Consider the following 21,688-nt stretch of genomic DNA (forward strand, 5'->3'; position numbering starts at 1 on the left):
CTTTAAAAGCCAACAAAAATTGATGTCAAATTTTCAATATTTTTATATAAGAATCCTACTGATTTGTGGTATCAGCGCAAGTAGACATGTTGATACATCTATTGTACTAAACGGCACAAGAAAAAACGTGCTTGGAAGTATGATATCGCACAATTTAGTTAACGGTTGGTTTATTTACGGACAAATCAAATACAACTCTATCGAAAGGCTTTATATATATTCTAAAGCAAAACACGACGATAAATAAATATTGTCGACAAAAAAGTTGAAGTCGAACGGGCTCTTTTCGAACAGAAAATAAAATTTGTAACCTCAAAAATTGATACAAAGAACTGATATTAGGGCTACCAAAAACGTGGACCTATACATACTATGTTTCGCCACAGCACCTACAAAATGAATTGTTCAAATAATGTAGGCAGTATCGAATATATATATATATATATATATATATATATATATATATATATATATATATATATATATATATATATATATTCATGATCAGCATAAGCACACCTAAGTCGATTTAACGATGTCATTCTGTTTGTGGAAATCACGATACTGCCTACATTATTTGAACAATTTATTTTGTAGTTGCTGTGGCGAAACGTAGTATGTATAGGTCCACGTTTTTGGTAGCCCTCACATAATGGTACCTTCCGATATTCGGTATTTTGATTACTTTTGCCACAAAATTGGTATTTGTGGTTCATAATGGGTTCTAGCTGCGAGAATATTGAATATTCTGGTTCATGTTTGAAGTATAAAATTGTCTATAGAGGTTCCCGTTTTGGTATAACCACCTTATAACGGCCTCACACACTTTATGGGTTTTTGTCTATACTGGTATTTATAGTTTTTTTTTTTAGTTTTTTTTTCACCGAATGGTGGAGGGTACTAAAAGTACGGTCAGACCGAACTTAATTTTTTTCTTGTTAATTATTGGTTTCGTACTCAATTTTGTATTTATGATGACGCGCTTATTACTTTACAATTACAGCACACACCAAAACACAACCTGACTGTCGTAGTAATACACATACTCTCAATTTAATCACACGTACACAAATGACACACAATTATGGCGACATGGTTCGCTGCCATCGTTGACGGGCAGAGATATGGCTCTCATTCGATAACAAAACAGGCATAGACATGAACAAATTAATAGAAACAAGTTAAAAAGCAGTAAGTTGGGTTAAGCAGTTAATACCCTCCACCATTTACAACGAATTTGGAAATTTTCAAAAAATAAAATCCTTAAAAAATTCTGTTAAAATTTTAAAAATACCGAATATAGCCGTTATGTTGGGGTCTATACGACGTGGACATACATATGCATTGTTTGTCATAAGCCATTACCATATTCAAATTCGAAACTGGACCCGCACCGACAATTTTCTGTCACAGACTGTAGTTCCCATAACGAACTTCAAATATCAAATTTTAAACAATTCCGGTTAATAATGTCGCTAAAATCATCAAAATACCGAATATAGGGAGGTACTGTTATATTGGGGCTATACGAGGACGTGGACCTGCAAAGACAATTTTCTGTCTTAGGGTGTAGTATCCATTTGGAACTTCAAATACCAGATTTGAAACAATTCCCGTGAATAATGTCGCTAAAATCATCGAAATACCGAATATCGGGAGGTACCGTTATATGGGGGCTATACGAAGACATAGACTTGCACAGACAATTTTCTATCTTAGGGTGTAGTATCCATTTTGTATTTGAAACAATTCCGGTGAATAACGTCGCTAAAATCATCAAAATACCGAATATAGGGAGGTACCGTTATATTGGGGCTATACGAAGACGTGGACCTGCAAAGACAATTTTCTGTCTTAGGGTGTAGTATCCATTTGGAACTTCAAATACCAGATTTGAAACAATTCCCGTTAATAATGTCGCTAAAATCATCAAAATACCGAATATCGGGAGGTACCGTTATATGGGGGCTATACGAAGACATAGACTTGCACAGATAATTTTCTATCTTAGGGTGTAGTATCCATTTGGAACTTAAAATACCAAATTTGAATCCATTCCGGTGAATAACGTCGCTAAAATCATCAAAATACCGAAAATCCGGAGGTACCGTTATATGGGAGCTATATGAAAACGTGGACCTACATGGCCCATTTACGAACTTAACCTGCCTACTGGAAAAATAAACATGTGTGCAAAATTTTAGCCATCTACCTCAATTTATTCGAAAGATAGCGTGATTACAACAGACAGACAGACGGACAGACAGACAGACAGACGGACATCGCTAAATCGACTTAGAATTTTACGCTGATCAAGAATATATACACTTTGTTGGGTCTGACATGAGTATTTCGAGGAGTTACAAACGGAATGACAAAGCTAATATACCCTCCATAGTATGGTGGAGGGTATAAAAATGGAAAATATATTGGAAAATCCCAATTTATTGGTGTCTTTCATAAACTTATGGTCATAAAATAGTAAGTATATATTGTTTGTCTATATTCTACCTATATAAAGTGTTCTTTTAAAATTGAAGTATGTTGGCAGAGATATGACTCTCAATTAATAAAATAATATACACAGAAAAATGGAAGTATACTAAAAAATCCCAATTAATTGGTGTATATAGTAAATTTTGTATCATATAACAATACTATTGACGATTTTCCATGGATTCTTACAGGTCCTATTCAATTGTGAATCCCCGTTCCCAAAATTTCTTAATCGCGTAATTCTTGTGAGCTCGCATGTTTCGAGCAATCAGCTGTTTTTATTCGAACATAACAGCTGTTGGAAATTACAATACAATAATTTTTGCAAAAATGTATAGAATTGGATCGCTTATTTATTTACTCAATAATGAGGAAGAAATGGAAAAGCATAAAAGTGAGAAAATGTTGAGACGTAATATACGCGATGCTTCAAATCCATTGGAGCTTTCAAATACTGAGTAAGTAATAGTATAATAAAGTTGTTTTCAGTTTTATAAAGCCTTATGCACATGCAGGTTTTGTCAATATTATAGACTAAACAAATCTGGAATTACTCACTTCAGCATTGCCAAAAACGCAAAGGAAAGTAGCCATACCTCCAATTGTAAAATTAACGCTTGTTTACGATTTTTTGCAGAGGGGTCATATCAAAAAGGTATTGGTAGAGACTATCAGGTGACAATGGCACAATCAACCTTTAGTGAAGTGCTATCGGAGTTCCTGAATGCAGTAGAAAATTCAATTTGTCAGCAATGGATAACGTATCCAACACGGGATGAGAGTAAAATCTACGCGCAAGCGTTTTACAGCAAGTTTGGAATACCAGGTGTTTTGGGTTGTACAGACGGCACTCATATTGTTATAATTTCACCGAAGGAGGGGAAGCATTTGTATTATAACCGAAAGGGACGATTCAGCTTAAACGTGACACTTGTAATTGAATCCCAAATTGATTATCTATGAATTTATAAAAAACTTAAAAAAATGTTTTTATAGATATGTGACCATGAAATGCGCATACGCTTCATGGACACTACACATCCAGGAGGATGTAATGACTCTTTTGTCTGGAGTATGAGCCCAATTAGAAAAGAAATGGAGAGATCATTTGGAAGAAGGAACAAACATGTGGTTGTTAGGTAAGGACATACATATACATACATATAAGATTGTAACTTTAGAATAAATATTTAAAGCTACAAATATTTTTAGGTGATGCAGGCTATCCTCTGGAACCCTGGCTTATTACGCCTTTTAGAAATGCCGATGTTGGAACTGTGGAGATGAAATTCAATGACACACATACGATGTGCCGGAACATAATAGAGAAAACGAATGGTGTTCTAAAAAATAGGTGGAGATGTCTACTGGGTGCAAGGGAATTACATTACAATCCCAAAAAGGCTATTCAAATAACAAATGTTTGCACTGCACTCCACAATATCTGCATTACTTATAGATGTAATGAAGTACCTAGTAACGTTTTTCAAGATTACAATAATGATACAAGTGTGTACACCAGAGGGCTGCAATGAGTATGATTGAGTATGCTTGATCACACACAGTGGAAATACAATCAAACTCAATCAGTCGGTCAGATGCAACATGTTCATTCGAGTTACTCAAGCCAAACGAAAAAGTTGTGATCAAACATGTATTGATCGAAGTTTTGTGATCGCAATCAAACAGCTCAGTCCCCATTAAAGAAATTGGTACAAATTATATTAAATAAGCATACAATTTTTCATTTTATTGGGTTTTTGGTATGCTAGACTTCAGTAACTTATTTGAAAAAAAAATTAAATTTTTTAATAAAGAAACACATCATTGGCATTTAGAAAACTAAAAATGTTTAAATATTTTTTTATTTTACAATATTGGTCAAGATTTTTCACAAACTTCGACCTTTTCGTTTACCTACACCTGTGTAGTTTCTACTTGCAACGATTTCGGTCGCACTATCACAATATTCTTCCATTTCAAATTTTTAAAAATTAAAAATAAACTGTCCCAACTTGATTAAATGGTTGAATAAACAATGACGCTGAGCGAACTCGATTCAAAGAAGACAATCACGGTTGTGATTGCTCATTTACATTCATGTGTTCGATCAACTCATGTTGCTGAACACATCAAACCGTCTTGAACGCTCATGTTTGATTGTGAGTGAAGTGATTCAAACTGAGCGTTCGATTCGATCAGAAGCGAAAACGGTCATTTCATTCAGATCAAACTAAACGACTGCATCAACAAAAATCATGTAAGAAACCGAGTATGCTTGAATTTTTACATACTCGTTGCAGCCCTGTGGTGTACACCGACTCAGAAGAAGACACCTATGCTTCTGCAGGCAGTCGCATCAGAAATAGAATAGCCAATAGTTTATAAAAGGTTAAACGAAATTTATTTACATATATTTGTTAAAAAAAAAAAAACTTAAAAGCACTTCACTGTTTATCAACAAAAAATAACTTAAATGTCTTAAAATTTTGCATACATAAAATATAAGTTCGATATTAATTAATAAACTTGTCTCATTAAAGAACATTTTATTTCTTCAATTTCCATAATTTTATTTTTTTTTCCAATTTGTTCTCTACTTCTAATCTTCTATATTTTTTTCATTTCAGCGTGGTGCCTTTCTATTTCTTTTAGTTTCTTTTCTTTAACGTCACTAATTTTTTCCAATGATCGAACCATACTTTTCATCATTGATTTCGTTTCTTGTTTGTCCTCCTTTATGATATCCACCAGTTCTGATATTTTCTCATTTAGTTTTATTTGATTTTTAACTTCAGCCTCTATTAGTTTTGATGTAGATTCAGATCAGCTTTCTTCGGTGTTTTCAAAGATTTTGGTGCATTTGAATATCATCAATCAATATCATGAATATCATCAATTTCAATATCATTATTGACCATATTGACAGTCCCATTTCCATTTTCTGAATTTGTCAATGCAGCACCAAATGTTTTGGAACCTTCAACCCCCTCAACGGACTGTTTCATCTTCACAATTTCGTAGATCGTCGCTTCTGTTGAAGATAATTTTCTGGGAGGTCCACCACCTGTGCCTTCTCTGTAGGGATAATTTTCAGCAGCCTTCTTACGAACATGTCATTTTTGGTCTACCCACACCTGCATTCATATATGAGGACATTTTAAAATAAAATAAATATGAATTTGTACTATATACTTTCCTTTTTCCATTCTGCTAGCGTTTTTATTGGTGGTCCTGCAGTATTTAAATCACTAACAGCGTCTTTAGAATCTTTGGTGTATCCACCAGCAATGTTTGGGTTCTCCCTCATCTTGTCTATTAAGATAGACAATTGAGTTTTATTTACCGCGGACCTAAAAACAGCAATTATAATTCCTTTTTTCACTTATTATTGGTAAATTCTAGTCTTACATTTGCGTATTCTCACTGTTCACCGTTTAAAATTCAAGGGAAAATTGTAAAGAATTTTGTGATTGAAAATTCACAAAACATGTGTACGCGATAACGGAATATTTTTTCGAAGTTGCTACTTTTGTGAAAAAAAAGTACATGATTGCATTTTTGGGAATGGTGATTTTTTTTTTGGGAAAATTTGTTACGCGATAAGGGTGATTGTGTATTCTACAATTAAAAGTTTTTGTGGTTTCAAAATAGAACATTTTTGTGCAATACAAAAAAAAAAGTGGCGAATATTCGAAAATTGAAAGATTATAAACAAGTTAAGTTATTGATATATTTCTGGATATAAAGGATGGAAAAATGCAGTGCTTTGCAGCAGATGCAAAAAATATACAAATGCAACAGAAATTGCATATCAAACAAATTGAGACTGATAAAGGGCTAAGGAAGAAATGCTTACAATTATTGGTATTATATATTTAATATTATAAATGATAAAGGATTATATAATTAAGCTGAATTCATACTAAAAGCTGGTCATTTGTTCAGCCAATATATTGGCAAAAATACGCTGCTTCCACATTCAACTACGGTGTCCGAATATATTGAAAGTCAACGTGATTTTTTAAAGGAGGAGTTGGTGTATATAAAAAATAATGGATTTGCCATAACTTGCGATTTGTGGAAGGACAATTTCCTAAGGACAACATATAAAGGTGCCACTGTCCACTATATAAAAGAACTATATCTTCTACATACAACACTGACAATGAAAGCAATAAACAGCGTGAAAAATACGGGTTTATTAAGTTATTCCCAACATACCAAAAATACAATTCAGCTTGAGAATAATATTATAAAAATATAATTTTTCAACAATGCATGAGAAACACTTATGTTCCACAAACTTTTCTCAAATCTGTCCTTTGTTGACAAATTTGTTTTGATTTTTTTTTTTGTGAAAATTGTCAGCACAAATTGGTTTCTTTTGTAAAAAGCAAAATCACGCGAATTTAGGACCCATTTCTGGACCGGATTCTTCAGGTATGGGTGAATAATAAATTCGGGAATCTGTGATATGTATCATTTCAATCCTATTTCAGATTGGAGGCATCAAGAAAAAAAATGTGTAAAATGATTAAAAATTAACATTTTATTCTATTACAAAAATAAGCTAAATATAATATTATTTTCGTAATCTTATTCTACAATTTCAAGTATAAAGGTTCCATTTCGATTATTCTATACTTGTTACACAGACATTTTTCAATGTTTTCGCAAGATTTTTTCAAGCTTAAGGCTTATGTTTATAAGCTTATTGTAATATTATTCTCAAGCCATTTTGGTATGTTGGGTTATTAAATGTTTGGATTTTTGTATGCATGGTTTTCATTTTAAATGTGTAAATCAAATAAGAGTTCACCATCAAATAAGATGAGCGCATTGAAAAATAACCAGAATATTGTTTTGTATAAATCATCTTTTGAATAATGTGGTGTCAGAAAGCTGCTGCGGATGTGGAAGAGGTCAAGTCAATTTTAGAAGTTTGCTCTAAACTTGTCAAATATTTGAAGAAAGCGGGCCTTAACTATTCTAGAACGAAAACCACGCTTTACACCCACACAAGGGAATACCGTATATTTTCTTTTGGAATACATTAAACAAAATTGGTCTGATACTTGAGGAAAAGGGCGAAACTTTAAGAATTTACCTTATTAACTTGAGAACGATTAATGGCGTTATTATCGTCCTAAAACACTTCGAAGAATCGTCAGAAATGTTTATGATTATCCCACATTGCACTCCGTCATTCCTCAAATTCATAAATTGAAGACCATGTGAATGTAAAAAGGTGATTCAGAAATCGTTTTGAAGATAAAGGATAAACTATTACACAATATTTAGACTGTACATTTTCCAAATATTTTTGGCATACCTACTAATATGCTTCAAAACGCAACATTGATTTACGATAAACGCGAAATATTCATAGCTTTCCTTCAGAGCTCATCACGATCCGTACCAGGAGAGGAAATATCGAGGTATAAGACACAAACAGTATCATAAACATTTTAAAGCATTACAATGGTGGGAGTCACATAAGAAAGAGTTCCCATACCTTTAAAAGGTGGGTCTGTTCGCATATGCAAGGTCGGCTGCATCGTGTTATAGAATGGATGCTCTCACGAGCACGCCATTTACTACCAACACTTGGGAAATATATTAAATGTAAATCATATTATGTTTTTAAAAATACTTTAAATAAGAAATATATATCTTTCCACTCTATAAATGTTGATTTTTAATATTTATGGTTCATTGCCATTAATTTACATATTTATTTAATTTAAGTTTTATATTTTTAAGATGTGGAATTTTATATATATTTAATGTCAGCATTGTATTATCTTCAAGTGAAAAGTAAATTATTTATTATTTTCATATGTTTTATATAATTTTATTAATTAGTGTTGTTTACGTGAACCTCAGTACGGGAGGCAAAAATGTATGAAATTAAATTCAAAACAAGTAAAAAAGCAGTAAGTTCGACCGGGCCGAACTTTTAATACCCTCCACCATTTGGTACAAATTTGGCAATTTCCAAAAAAAAAAAAAATCCTTAAAAATTCTGTTTAAATCTTAAAAATACCGAATGCTTAAACGACGACGTGGACCTGCATAGGAAAGTTTTGACATAAGTTATTACAATATTTAAATGCGAAACTTGAAGAAAAATCTGTTTATAATGTAGCTAAAATCATCAAAATACCGAATATGAAGTATCTATTACGAACTTCAAATACCAAATTTGGAACGATTCCGTTAAATAATGTCGCAAAACTCATCAATATACCGAATATTGGGGGGGGGGTTACGGTATATGGGGGCTATATGAAGACGTGGACCTGCACAGATAATTTTCTGTCTTAGGCTGTAGTATCTATTACGAACTTCAAATGCCAAATTTGAAACAATTCCGGTGAATAATGTCGTTAAAATCATCAAAATACCGAATATCGGGAGGTACTGTTATATGGGGGCTATATGATAACTTGGACCTACATGGCCCATTTACGAACTTAACCTGCCTACTGGAAAAATATACATATGTGCAAAATTTTAGCCTTCTATCTTAATTTGTTCGAAAGATAGCGTGATTACAACAGACAGACAGGCGAACAGAAAGACAGACACACAGACAGACAGACGGACATGGCTAAATCGTCTTAGAATTTTACGCTGATCAAGAATATATATACTTTGTTGGGTCTGACATGAGTATTTCGAGGAGTTACAAACGGAATGACAAAATTAATATACCCTCCATAGTATGGTGGAGGGTATAAAAAGGGCATTGTTGTTCATTAATAAGGATTGTTTCGTCAACAACTATGGAATTTGAAAATTTCGTGTGTACCAATTAGAAGTACCTGAACTATGGTAGTATTCGCCAAGATATAAATTACGAGGGCGGTTCGGAAACTTCTTTGCCTATCAATGAAAGAGATTAGTTAGCTTTTTTAAAATATTTTTATTTTTCAATATAATCTCCTGAAACTTCAATACACTTAGTCCAAAGATTTTCTAGCAATTATATCCCTTGATTTCCTCAAGGTTTTCAAAATAGAGATTTACAACTGTAACTGAATCTTCATTTGAGTAAAAACGCTTGACAGCAAGGATTTTAGCTTTTGTCAAAACAGTGTGTTGTCTTGATGAAAAATAATTTTTTTTTTGCGTTGTAAACCAGGACGTTTTTCTCAAAAGGTTGCAATAGTACTCCTAATTTATTGTTCTAAACTTTTGCAGGCAATCAATCAATAAAATATTTTTACCAGAAAACCGTTGCCATAACCTTATCAGACGATTGAATTGTATTTGCCTTCTTTGGGGCACTTCCTTCAGCTTCAGTCCATTATCTGGATTGTTATTTCGTCTCTGGAGTATAATAGAGGATCCATGTCCCATCAACAGTTATTAGACGGCGCTTAAAATCCATTTTATTTCGCTTAAAACGATCCAAACAAGTTTGAGAAATGTTCATTCTTATGTGTTTTTGATCGACTGTTAATAATGCGGCACCCACCTTGCAGAAAACTTTTCCATCTGTAGTTTTTTAAATGGACTCTATCATTTGAGATGCCTGTGATATTAGCAATTTCATGCACTTTTATTCTTCGATAATTTAATACATGCACTCTTGCAACAATTTCTGTTGTTGTTGGTTGTACGACGACGTTTAAATTCAGCAACCCATTTTTTTACTGTTGCATATGAAGAAACACTTTCACCTAACACATTCACCATATAATTATTAATTTCTTGTCCCGATAAACCTTTTTTATGCAAACATTTAATGACAGCAAACATTTCTAATTTTTTCATTGCAAAAAAATTTCGGATGCGTCTATTTTGAACACCTGTTTCTAAATGAAGTAGTTACCAGATCGAAACAAAATTTAACATGTGTTCATAACAGAGATGGAAGTTTTCAAAACACATAACTTTTTTCTGTTTATACCGCGCTTTTTGTCCTAGGATACCTAGGATGCTTGTCAGTTGTCATACCAGGCGCGTTCCCACCGGCGGATAGGGGGGTGGATGATCACACATTTTGCTCGAATTTGGGCGTCCAGTTGCGATGATAGTGTGATCACCCGTCCCAGGGAATCTTAGAAATCCCCGCGAACAAAAAACTGACTACAGGGGTGTTACCTTAAAACAAAGAACAAAGATGGAAGAAGAAAATAAAGAGAAAAAAGTTACGGTGCAGGGTCTAAATAACCCAGTACAGGCGGGTGTTTGTTTGTGATAATTTTCCCGCAGATGTGGGTGCCTTGGCATCGAAGGTATTGCTACAAGCATATAGCCCTCGGGCAAAAAGATAGACAGAGAGTCTGGGGAACTCCGGGGAAGCGTAGGCTCGATCCAGCCTTCAACGTCAAATAGCGCCTTAGCAAAAATGCTCCACTCCTTGGAGGCAGAGAAGAGGATCAGGTCCCCTGAGGCACAGAACACTGCGAAGCCAGCGAAGAAGAAAAAGAGCTTCCCACCTACAGATGCTCCGGGCAAACTCAGTCAAGGACCTCGCAAAGGATGCTGTCACAGGAATCCTTTGACCATGGGCGACAAGGTTAGCACCAGCTCTAGAAAGCTGTGCCTGGTCGTAAATTCGAAGAAGAAGAAGAAACGAGTACGAAGCCACCATAGAGGAAATGGTCAATAATAAAATCTTGGATAAAATCATGGAAGGCGATCATCCAATTCCTATCATGAGCAGCGGCATTAAGAACAATACAATGTTCTTTAAGCTCTCCCTAAAGAAGATTATCGACAAGATAAAACTACCTTGGGAAAACGGCAGCCTCAAGTTGTTGAGAAGGAGCGAAATTCCTCGCCTAACTAAAACGACGGTATACGTCAGAGGACTTGAAGAGATGGGAAGTCTTCCACAAGGAGGAGACACAAAATGGCACTCTCCTTGTGATTGGAGCGATCTCTCAATGGCCAGTCTGACAAAGACTAAGGGACATGGCATTCTATGTCTCGAACGCTGTCAGATTCAAGAACAACAAGGTGAGAATCGGAGACGAGGAAACCAGAGGTGACAGCGAGGAGGAGAAAGAGGAGCCCCAAGCAACACAAAACAGGGAGTTGATGATAAAATTACCGACTCTCAAGAAGACCGTCTACTGGAGGACCAATGATCGAGGTCATCCAGATCAACATACATCGGAGTGAGACGGAAACTATAACTCTGATGGAACTAATAAATACACATTGGATTAATTCAGGAACCTTGGACAGTTCAGAACAAGGTCTCTGGACTAAACTATATTAACTACCAACTATTCTATGCCAATACAGGGTCTTGACCGAGAACTTGTATAATATGTGACAAAAATGTATGTTTTCTTTTTTGATTTTTGACCAATTTAATTATTCGTTACAGGTTTTTTTCGGGCTTTTTTTCGTCAGATTATTTTAAGAATGAAAATAAGATTTTTATTTCATTTTTTGATCGACGTTTCTTTGACTTTTTTCCAACATTATCAAGAGCGTATTTATTTTTAATTCTGGTAACAAAATGAAACAAAAATTGTATTATTATTTTATTTCTGGCGAATTATAGCACTTTAAATTTAAGTTACTTTAATTATTTGTCATTATTATCTATTACTAAGCATTAATAATAAATAACAGTTAAACTTAAGCTTATCTTATCACAGAACTGTTTCTACATGATCGCAATTGAATACTGAAGCTTAGTATTATCTTTGTCCTCTTTTGTGTTTATCGATTTTGATATTCTCTGTTGTATTCGTAGGCTTTCTAATGTGTATCTTTTGCTTTCTTTCTTCTCTCTATCTAGGATTTTGACATTAGGCAAATCTGCTGTATGTTTATTTTCCATTATTTGTTGTCATAGTGTTGTTTTTCCCGTTCCCATATTTATGTCTGTTTCATGCTCTCCTACTCTCACACTTAGTAGTCGTTTTGTTGTGCATATGTACACTCTCCCACATTCTTCTTTGTCGTTCTCTTGCAAGTTATTTCGCATACAACATTGTGCTGTTTTAGTTTCTCTTCTTTCGTTTTTTTGCAGTTTGCAGTGTTTTTTTTTTTTTTGATTTGTGTTATGTCATGGTTGTTGTGTCTTTTAAAATGCTTTCAAGATACTTGTTTTTGTCATGTTGGGTAAATATGGCACACTGAGAAAAAGTTTGTCTTCCTTATCGATGGATTTTTTAGTTTTAATCTTTGTTGTGTTTGAGGATTTCATTATGTCGTTTATTATATTTTGTGGGTAGCTATTTTTCTTCAGAAATCCTATGTATTTTTTATGTTTTTATCAAAAAATTTGTCATCAGTTAAAATTTTTATTTGGTTTAAAAAATGGCTTTTGTTATGTTTATTTTTATATTTTTATTATTGTATTATTTATTGTTTTATTTATATATCCGTGGAGTCCAGTTTTTAATACATAGTAATAGATAATAATGACAAATAATTTAAGTAAGTTAAATTTAAATTAAAGTAAGTTAAATATATAATTCGCCGGAAATAAAATAATAATACAATTTTTGTTTCATTTTGTTACCAGAATTTAAAAAAATAAACTCTGATAATGTTGGAAAAAAGCCAACGAAACCGTGGAGTCCAGTTTTTAATACATAGTAATAGATAATAATGACAAATAATTTAAGTAAGTTAAATTTAAATTAAAGTAAGTTAAATATATAATTCGCCGGAAATAAAATAATAATACAATTTTTGTTTCATTTTGTTACCAGAATTTAAAAAATTAAACTCTGATAATGTTGGAAAAAAGCCAACGAAACGTCGAGCAAAAAATAAAATAAAAATCTTATTTTCATTCTAAAAATAATCTGACCAAAAAAGCCCGAAAAAACAGTAATTTATTTTTTTTTTCTCCCCAGAGATGTAATCATCGAACGAAACAGTACTGAGTCAGGGGAATGGCAACATATACCTAGTGTTGTTGTTGTTGTAGCAGTAGTACATGTGTGTGTTTGTGTTCTGCTAATCTGGTTCCAACTCCAGGTTTAGAAATTCGGCTACTTTAACGGGCTGTAGCCAGAGATCCTCTGGAGTGAGTTGGGTAGGTTTGGCTGAGCAATTAAAAAGGTGTAGCGTATTGTGCGGGCCTGTATCGCACGCCGGGCAGGGGTCACGCACATCTTCATCAATTCGTGCCCAATACGAATTGAGGCGACTACACCATCCTGAACGTAATTACGCCAAAACTACCCTGGTTTGTCTAGGCAGCTGACGTTCTTCGGCTGCAATGGATGGGGGTGGACTCCGAGGACGGCATTCACTTTATAACTGCTAATAGCAACCGCGACTGCATCGGTGTGAATGCCACTCAGACCTGCCTGATAGGCTTCTTGATCTAGAGGCTCTCTCTTGTAGCGCTGGACCTCCCTCTCTAGATCATGTATGTCCTTCCTGACACGCCTGGGTGGGGGAGAGTTATCCACCATATGATGGTTGGGATGACTCTCACGGTAACACCCAAGCAGGTACTGCAACGAAAGCATATTATTATGCTGACGTAAGGGAAGGACTTTCGCCTCCTCATGTAGATGATCCACTGGTGTCATCAGGAGGCACCCTGTCGCAGTTCTCAGGGCAGCGTTCTGGCAGGTCTGGATATTCTTCCACTGCGAAGCACTAGTATTCGCAGACCACACTGGAGCCGCATAGTTGACCACAGACCGACCTATCGCGTTATAAGAGGTCAACAAGGTTTCTTTGTCCGCACCCCAAGAGCTGCCGGCTAGCGCCTTGAGGACCTTGTTCCTACTTTTCATCTTATCGCAGATGGCTGTGGCTTGCGCGGACGACTTGAACATGCTGTCGAACGTTACCCCAAGAATCTTGGGGTAGTTCGTGGTCGGTATTAGATTCCCCTCGACCTGAACATTCAGCTGTGTTCTCATCTCCGCAGACTATGTGGTAAAGAATGTGGCCGTTGATTTCGTGGCGGATATTTTCATATTTCTCGCGTGGAAGTATGCGGCAAGCTCCGCGAGATAGGGGTTCAACCTTTCGCATATGTCATCGACCACTGGACCCGACGCCATGATCGTACAATCATCCGCATACGTTACGATCTCAATGCCGTCTGGAGGGCGAGGAATTCCGGAAAGGTAGAGGTTAAACAGTTCCGGAGATATCACCCACCTTGGGGAACTCCCTGTTTCACTCTATGGGCTTTGGACTTCTTGTTCTGGAATTTCACGTACGACTGGCGTCCACACATATAGTTGATTATCCAACGTTTCAAACTTGGCCGGAGGGTAGTTCTCTGGACGTCCTCAAACAGTGTGGCATGATTGACCGTATCAAATGCCTTTGATAGGTCAAGGGCTACCAACACTGTTCTGTCACACGGCCTGTTCTGGTTCAGTCCTCTACTAATATGTGTGAAAATGGCGTGTAATGCTGTTGTGGTACTATGTTGTGGACGGAATCCATGCTGGTGGTTGGCAACTGTATAGCTTCCTCTAATGCTGGGGAGGAGTAAAGCCTCAAGAGTCTTTGCTACTGGCGACAAAAGCGAAATCGGCCTGTACGATTCGCCTTTACTGGCATCCTTGTCTGGCTTCAGTAGCGGGACCACCCGGCCCATTTTCCAGGTTTCGGGCACTATGTGGGTGGCTAGCGACAAATTGAGAACTTTCGTTAAGTACTCGACTCCCGGCGTATCCAGCTGCTTCAACATTACCATTGAGATTCCGTCCGGGCCCAACGCTTTGGATGACTTAGCGTTACGGATGACATTTGCAACATCACCCATCGTAAACTGTGGTGGTTCCTCCTCGGCGGGAAGAGATCTGATACGACGTCGTACTCTTCGCTTCGCCCTATCGCTCTCGGGGTGCTCGACAAATTGTCGGTTAAAATATTCCGCGCACCTCTTTGGATCAGTCACCGTTACGTCGTTAAAAGTGACTGAGGTCCTATCATCCTTTTTTCCAGGGTTCGAGAGCGACTTAACCGTTACCCACAGCTTACTCATATCGGTTCCAATGTTGCAGCACTTCAGATTGTCTAGCCACTTTTTCCTCTTATGCTCCTGTACCAACCGGTTGACTTCCACTGTCAAATCACTGATTCTAGGATCAGTAGGGTTGGTACGACGGAGATCATCACGCTCGTTTGCTAATTCCGCTGTCTCTGCTGGGAAGTTTGGTCTTATCTCGGGTATTCGACCAGCAGGTATATAGCGAGCGGCTGCAGCTCTGATGATGTTTCGGAAAATCCTTTCTGCTACCCGTACATCAGAAGGGTTGGGCAGTTCTCTGAAGCGGCGGTTGGTGAATTCTCTGAACTCTGGCCAGTGAGCTTTCCCATGGTTAAGGAAAGTGCGGCGTTCAGAGGTTATGAAATCGGGCGACCAGCTTATGGAGACGATTATCGGGATATGGTCTGAGCCAAGAGAAATGACGGGTTGCCAAGTCACGTCATTTATCAGACCGGGTGACACTATGGTTAAGTCTGGCGAACTGTGACACTCTCCTCTTATTCGGGTGGGGGCATCCTCATTAACCGTGCAGAATGTGGAGCAGTCAATCTGCTCTGCCAGCGCGGATGCCCTCTGGTCATTACCTAGGACGGAATGCCACAACTCATGGTGGGCATTAAAATCCCCTAGTACCAGGCGGTTATTGCCTACCAATAATGGGCTAATATCAGGCAAGTAATGCGGTTCACAGCTATTAATCGGCGGGATATACACATTAAGCACCTCTACCTCGGCAGTTCCACACTTGACTGCTACCCCCATACACTCCATGTATGGGTCACTAGAGACTAGCTCAAGCGACATAGGTCTGTACTGAACAGAATGGTGTAACAGGAACGCTAATCCCCCACCTCCACTTCTGGTGCGATCCTTCCTTAGTACGTTGTAACCATAACAACGTTGTAGGCTGCAATTTTCATTCAGCTTGGTTTCCTGCACCGCTGCGATCTTAATATTCCTCCGACTCATAAATTCCACTATCTCATCTATTTTGCCTCGAAGTCCGTTGCAATTGAATTGCAAGAATGATGCACAATCCGGAGTTGGAACAGCAACATGTGTCGTTAGGTGCTGCGGTGTTGGTTGCTGTTCTGGAGACTGCGGTGGAGTGCCATACTCCGACGACGTCTCTGACGAGGACGACGAAGAAGAGGACTCGCTGGGGACTACGTTACTGCAGCAATTCGCAACATAATCCCTTTCGCTGTAGTCTCGCAAATGCCTTAATCCGGAACAGTTCTTGAAGTGCACCCACTCTCTGCATCCATTACATCGCACCGAGACAGATCTGTGGTGGATGACGTTCTGACAAACCGAGCAGAACCAAGGTCCGGGGTTTTCCTCAATCCCGGCACGGACCAATAAAATCCGGAGCAAGCATTCCGGGATATGCTGCTCCCAATGCAGAAAAATAAACAAACGCAAACATGTACATACTGGGTTGGCAGCGGCTGGCCGAAACTGGAATCTTGTTGTTTCGGGTCAATCCGGTATCGTAGAACCCGCTGCCGTGGGATTGTATACCTAGTGTCAGTATACCTACCGTTCGACGCGTCGACACTATCACCTACGTCAAAGAACTGCAGCGGCTGATGAACAAAGCAAAACAAACAGGTAACGAAGTACTAATAGGTAGCGATGCTAAGTCTCACCACATTGCGTGGGGTAGTAGTACTAACTTTAATACAAGGAGCCAGTCCCTACTAGATTATCTAAATATCCTAATAATTTTTTAACATTGGGAATAAAGCGACCTTTGTAAACAAAATTAGGGAAGATGTTTTAGACATTACTTTTTGTTCAGGCAATCTTATAAACGAGATTCAGAATTTTAGGGTTTTGGAAGAACACTCTTTTTCGGATCATAGGTATATAATACTTGATTTGAAGGCTTTATAACAGAGCTCGAAGTAAAAAACTAGCAGTATTATGTGACAGCTACCATTACAAACTTAAAGAATACAACAAAATAGTAAGAACAACAAAACTCCTGGAAGCCTTTCTGCGAAAAGGTTGACAGTGTAAATGATGTTTCAAAAATAAAAAAGTTTCTTTCAAATACCCACACACAAGCCGAGACAATGGTGGGCGATATGGGAAACAAGATGTAAACAATAGAAAAAACTTTAGACACTTCCAGCAGAGAATCATGATAAACGTAGATATATCGGAAGATAGAAGGAATGTGACTGAGGAAGCACTTAAAGTTGATGAATCGATGGTAAAGGAAGCCATCAAAAGTTTCAAATCGTTCAAGGCAGCGGGACCAGATATGGTCATTACATGATTACGAACAGGATTGCAAACGATATGCATAAATATAAACAGCATGCATACGTTAAAGGACGTTCAGTGGAAACCGCATTACATGAGGTTGTACACCATATCAAGAGCGCCTTCGATAAAAAGATGTATACACTAGCAGTATGCATCGACATCAAAGGCGCTTTCAACAAAGTCAGCACAGATGCACTCATCCAATCCTTAGACAATTTCCAGGTCGACCGGGCCCTAAGTGACTGGACCAACAATATGCTAAGGAATAGATGGATAAGTTATGGGCTATATGACGGTAACATAAGGGACAAAGTCGGTCAAGGAACTCCCCAGGCTTTATCACCATAAACAGTCTTCTAAGAACTTTGACCAACGAAGGTCTTGAACCAATTTGCTATGCAGACGACGTTATAATACTTCTGAGGGGAAAGAACCCTAACTTGCTGTGCAGAGGGGCCGACTCGGCTCTGAAACTTGCATACAACTGGGCCAGACCAAAAGGTCTTAACGTTAACCCGGAAAAAAACTGAGATATATCTTTTCACTAGCAAAAGAAAACTGGAGCAATTCGATGAACCGGTCTTCTTGAACAAGACAATCAATATTTCCAATAAGGTAAAATATCTGGGTGTGATTCTAGATAGGAAACTTAATTGGAGGGACCACATCCAAGAAAGAGTAAACAAAGCTCATAGATTTTGGGCAAAATGGGATTTCAATCTAAGTATGACACACTGGCTATTCAAAAGCGTAATTAGACCTGTTTTTACATACGCATTAGTAGTGTGGTGGACAGCTATAGAAGAAATGTAATACCAAAATATTACAGAAAGTCCAACGAATGTGCTGCTTAACCCATTAACGCCGGCTCCCTTATTTGTGGGAGAAAAATTTTGAAACTTAGTGGAGGATGCCATAATGTCACTCATATTCCGCGCACAAAAATTCAGCCCCCTATCTCTACCCCTTGCTCGTGCAGGGGGTGGTGCGTTTTCGCACCCGTCGGCGTTACTGAGTACAATTTTAGTACTAGACAAGTTAAAAAGCAGTAAGTTCAGCCGGGCCGAACTTTTAATACCCTCCACCATTTGCAACGAATTTGGAAATTTTCAAAAAATAAAATCCTTAAAAAATTCTGTTAAAATTTTAAAAATACCGAATATAGCCGTTATTTTGGGGTCTATACGACGTGGACATACATAGGCATTGTTGGTCATAAGCCATTACCATATTCAAATTCGAAACTTGAAATAAACGGTGAACAATGTAGCTAAAATCATCAAAATACCGAATATAGGGAGGTACCGTTATATGGGGGCTATACAAAGACCTGGACCCGCACAGACAATTTTCTGTCACAGACTGTAGTTCCCATAACGAACTTCAAATACCAATTTTAAAACAATTCCGGTGAATAATGTCGCTAAAATCATCAAAATACCGAATATAGGGAGGTACCGTTATATGGGGGCTATACGAAGACGTGGACCAGCACGGATAATATCCACGGTGTAGTATCCATTTTGAACTTCAAATACCAAATTTAAAACAATTCCGGTGAATAATGTCGCTAAAATCATCAAAATACCGAATATAGGGAGGTACCGTTATATGGGGGCTATATGAAAACGTGGACCTACATGGCCCATTTACGAACTTAACCTGCCTACTGGAAAAATAAACATGTGTGCAAAATTTTAGCCACCTATCTCAATTCATTCGAAAGATAGCGTGATTACAACAGACAGACAGACAGACGGACAGACAGACAGACAGACGGACATCGCTAAATCGACTTAGAATTTTACGCTGATCAAGAATATATATACTTTGTTGGGTCTGATATGAGTATTTCGAGGAGTTACAAACGGAATGACAAAGTTAATATACCCTCCATAGTATGGTGGAGGGTATAAAAATGTTTTAATAAATTAATAGCATTGTAAAGGAAAATACATGAATAAAGTTGGAATTTTAATAAAATTACTCAAAAATTAGACGATAATAGTGAAGTAATACATGTTCTAAAGGTTGCACGTTATCATACCCTCCACCTTGGGAAGGAGAGTATATTAACTTTGCCATTTCGTTTGTAGCATCCCTAAATATTCGTTGAAGACCCCATAAAATATATATATATTCATAATTAGCACAAAATACTAAGTCGAATTAACGATGTCCGTCCGTCTGTCTATCTGTAAGCGAATTGTCATTATAGGTACACAATATCGCATATCGCGCCATATATCGGCACCTTCCGATATTCGGTATTTTTAAATTTTTTTTGAAAATTTCCTAATTCGTTTCATATGGTGGAGGGTATTTAAAGTTCGGTCCGGCCGAACTTACTGCTTTTTTACTTTTTATACCCTCCACCATACTATGGAGGGTATATTAGTTTTGTCATTCCGTTTGTAACTCCTCGAAATATTCATGTCAGACTCAACAAAGTTTATATAATCTTGATCAGCGTAAAATTCTAAGACGATTTAGCCATGTCTGTCTGTCTGTCTGTGTGTCTGTCTGTTGTAATCACGCTATCTTTCGAACAAATTGAGATAGAAGGCTAAATTTTTGCAGACATGTATATTTTGCCAGTAGGCAGGTTAAGTTCGTAAATGGGCCATGTAGGTCCAAGTTATCATATAGCCCCCATACAACGGTACCTCCCGATTTTCGGTATTTTAATGATTTAGCGACATTATTTACCGGAATTGTTTCATATTTGGCATTTGAAGTTCGTAATGGATACTACAGCTTAAGACAGAAAATTGTCTGTGCAGGTCCACGTTTTCGAATAGCCCCCATATAACGGTACCCTCCGATATTCGATATTTTGATGATTTTAGCGACATTATTTACTGGAATCTTTTCAAATTTGGTATTTGATGTTCGTAATGGATACTACATCCTAAGTCAAAAAATGAGCCATGTAGGTCTACGTCTTCGTACAGCCCCCATATACCGTACCTCCCGATATTCGGTATTTTGATGATTTTAGCGACATTATTTACCGGGATTGTTTCAAATTTCGCATGTGAAGTTCGTAATGGATACTTCAGCCCATGCCAGAAAATTGTCTTTGCAGGTTCACGTCTTCATATAGCCCCCATATAACGGTACCTCTTATATTCGGTATTTTGATGATTTAAGCTACATTGTAAACAGATTTTTCTTCAAGTTTCGCATTTAAATATTGTGATAACTTATGACAAAAGTTGCCTATGCAGGTCCACGTCGTCGTATAGGCATTCGGTACTTTTAATATTTTAACAGAATTTTTAAAAGATTTTATTTTTCTTGGAAATTGCCAAATTTGTACCAAGTATTGGAGGGTATTAAAGCTTTTTTACTGGTTCTAATTATGAATTTTGGAGAAAATTTGTTTGACCATATAGCAACGCTATTGGGATTTGACCTGCCTTTTGCACCCTATTTATTTATTATTATATTATACTTTTTATAGTAGTTAAATAGCTTAATTTAACAAATTTACAATGTAAGGATTTGAATATACGTGCTGGATGTTGATAAGTCTGAAGAGTAACATAAAAGATCGAAAACATAATACTAAACGACCAATTTTATTTAAGTCTCTTTTTCGCTTTTCTGCAACGTCAGTCTTATGACTAAGAGGGTAATGTCATTTGATAGAAAGAAAATATTTTACTTTATAAAAAGAGAAAGAATGATTCAATTGAAAACCTATGGAAATTGTAATTAACGGATCAGATTTGAATATAGCTCCCATACATAGTGTCGTCCGATTTCATAAGTAGTGCACATTACAAATGCGTAATATCCGTCCGAATCAAATCAATTTAGGTACACGCAGCCAGGTTCAGTCTAGAAGTATATCTGGCAATCGGTTCAGATTTCGATGCTCCCATATATATTTTCGTCCGATTTAAATTTTATTGTGCGCCACATGTTTAATATGTATCCAATATGGATGGATTT

At 36.9% G+C, this 21,688-nt stretch overlaps 2 protein-coding genes across 5 annotated transcripts in view; one reads left to right on the forward strand and one right to left on the reverse strand.

Annotated features, from left to right (window-relative positions):
- Positions 1-21,688, reverse strand: part of LOC101889831 (disco-interacting protein 2) — a 436,327-nt gene that overhangs the window by 34,153 nt on the left and 380,486 nt on the right. The gene's annotated exons all lie outside the window — the stretch shown is intronic.
- On the forward strand, positions 2,414-4,178 carry LOC131806801 (putative nuclease HARBI1). Of its 2 annotated transcripts, none has more exons than XM_059131491.1 (5): positions 2,414-2,481; positions 2,688-2,954; positions 3,012-3,429; positions 3,493-3,635; positions 3,709-4,178. In XM_059131491.1, the coding sequence occupies exons 2-5, from the start codon at positions 2,752-2,754 to the stop codon at positions 3,710-3,712; spliced, it is 768 nt and encodes a 255-aa protein (XP_058987474.1). In that variant the 5' UTR covers positions 2,414-2,481; positions 2,688-2,751; the 3' UTR covers positions 3,713-4,178. The 2 variants fall into 2 exon arrangements, with proteins under 2 accessions (XP_058987474.1, XP_058987475.1); XM_059131492.1 differs by having other exon boundaries at positions 3,134-3,429.

Source organism: Musca domestica, unplaced genomic scaffold, assembly GCF_030504385.1.
Source record: "Musca domestica strain aabys unplaced genomic scaffold, Musca_domestica.polishedcontigs.V.1.1 9, whole genome shotgun sequence".
NCBI classification, from domain to species: Eukaryota; Metazoa; Arthropoda; class Insecta; order Diptera; family Muscidae; genus Musca; species Musca domestica.

What these genes read in the sequence shown, in the direction of transcription:
- LOC131806801 (XM_059131491.1), top strand. Translation starts at nt 2,752, where the DNA reads ATGTTTCGAGCAATCAGCTGTTTTTATTCGAACATAACAGCTGTTGGA. An exon ending in TTGGAGCTTTCAAATACTGA is followed by an intron (nt 2,955 to 3,011) that starts GTAAGTAATAGT and finishes ATGCACATGCAG; the next exon opens with GTTTTGTCAATATTATAGAC. An exon ending in TCAGCTTAAACGTGACACTT is followed by an intron (nt 3,430 to 3,492) that starts GTAATTGAATCC and finishes ATGTTTTTATAG; the next exon opens with ATATGTGACCATGAAATGCG.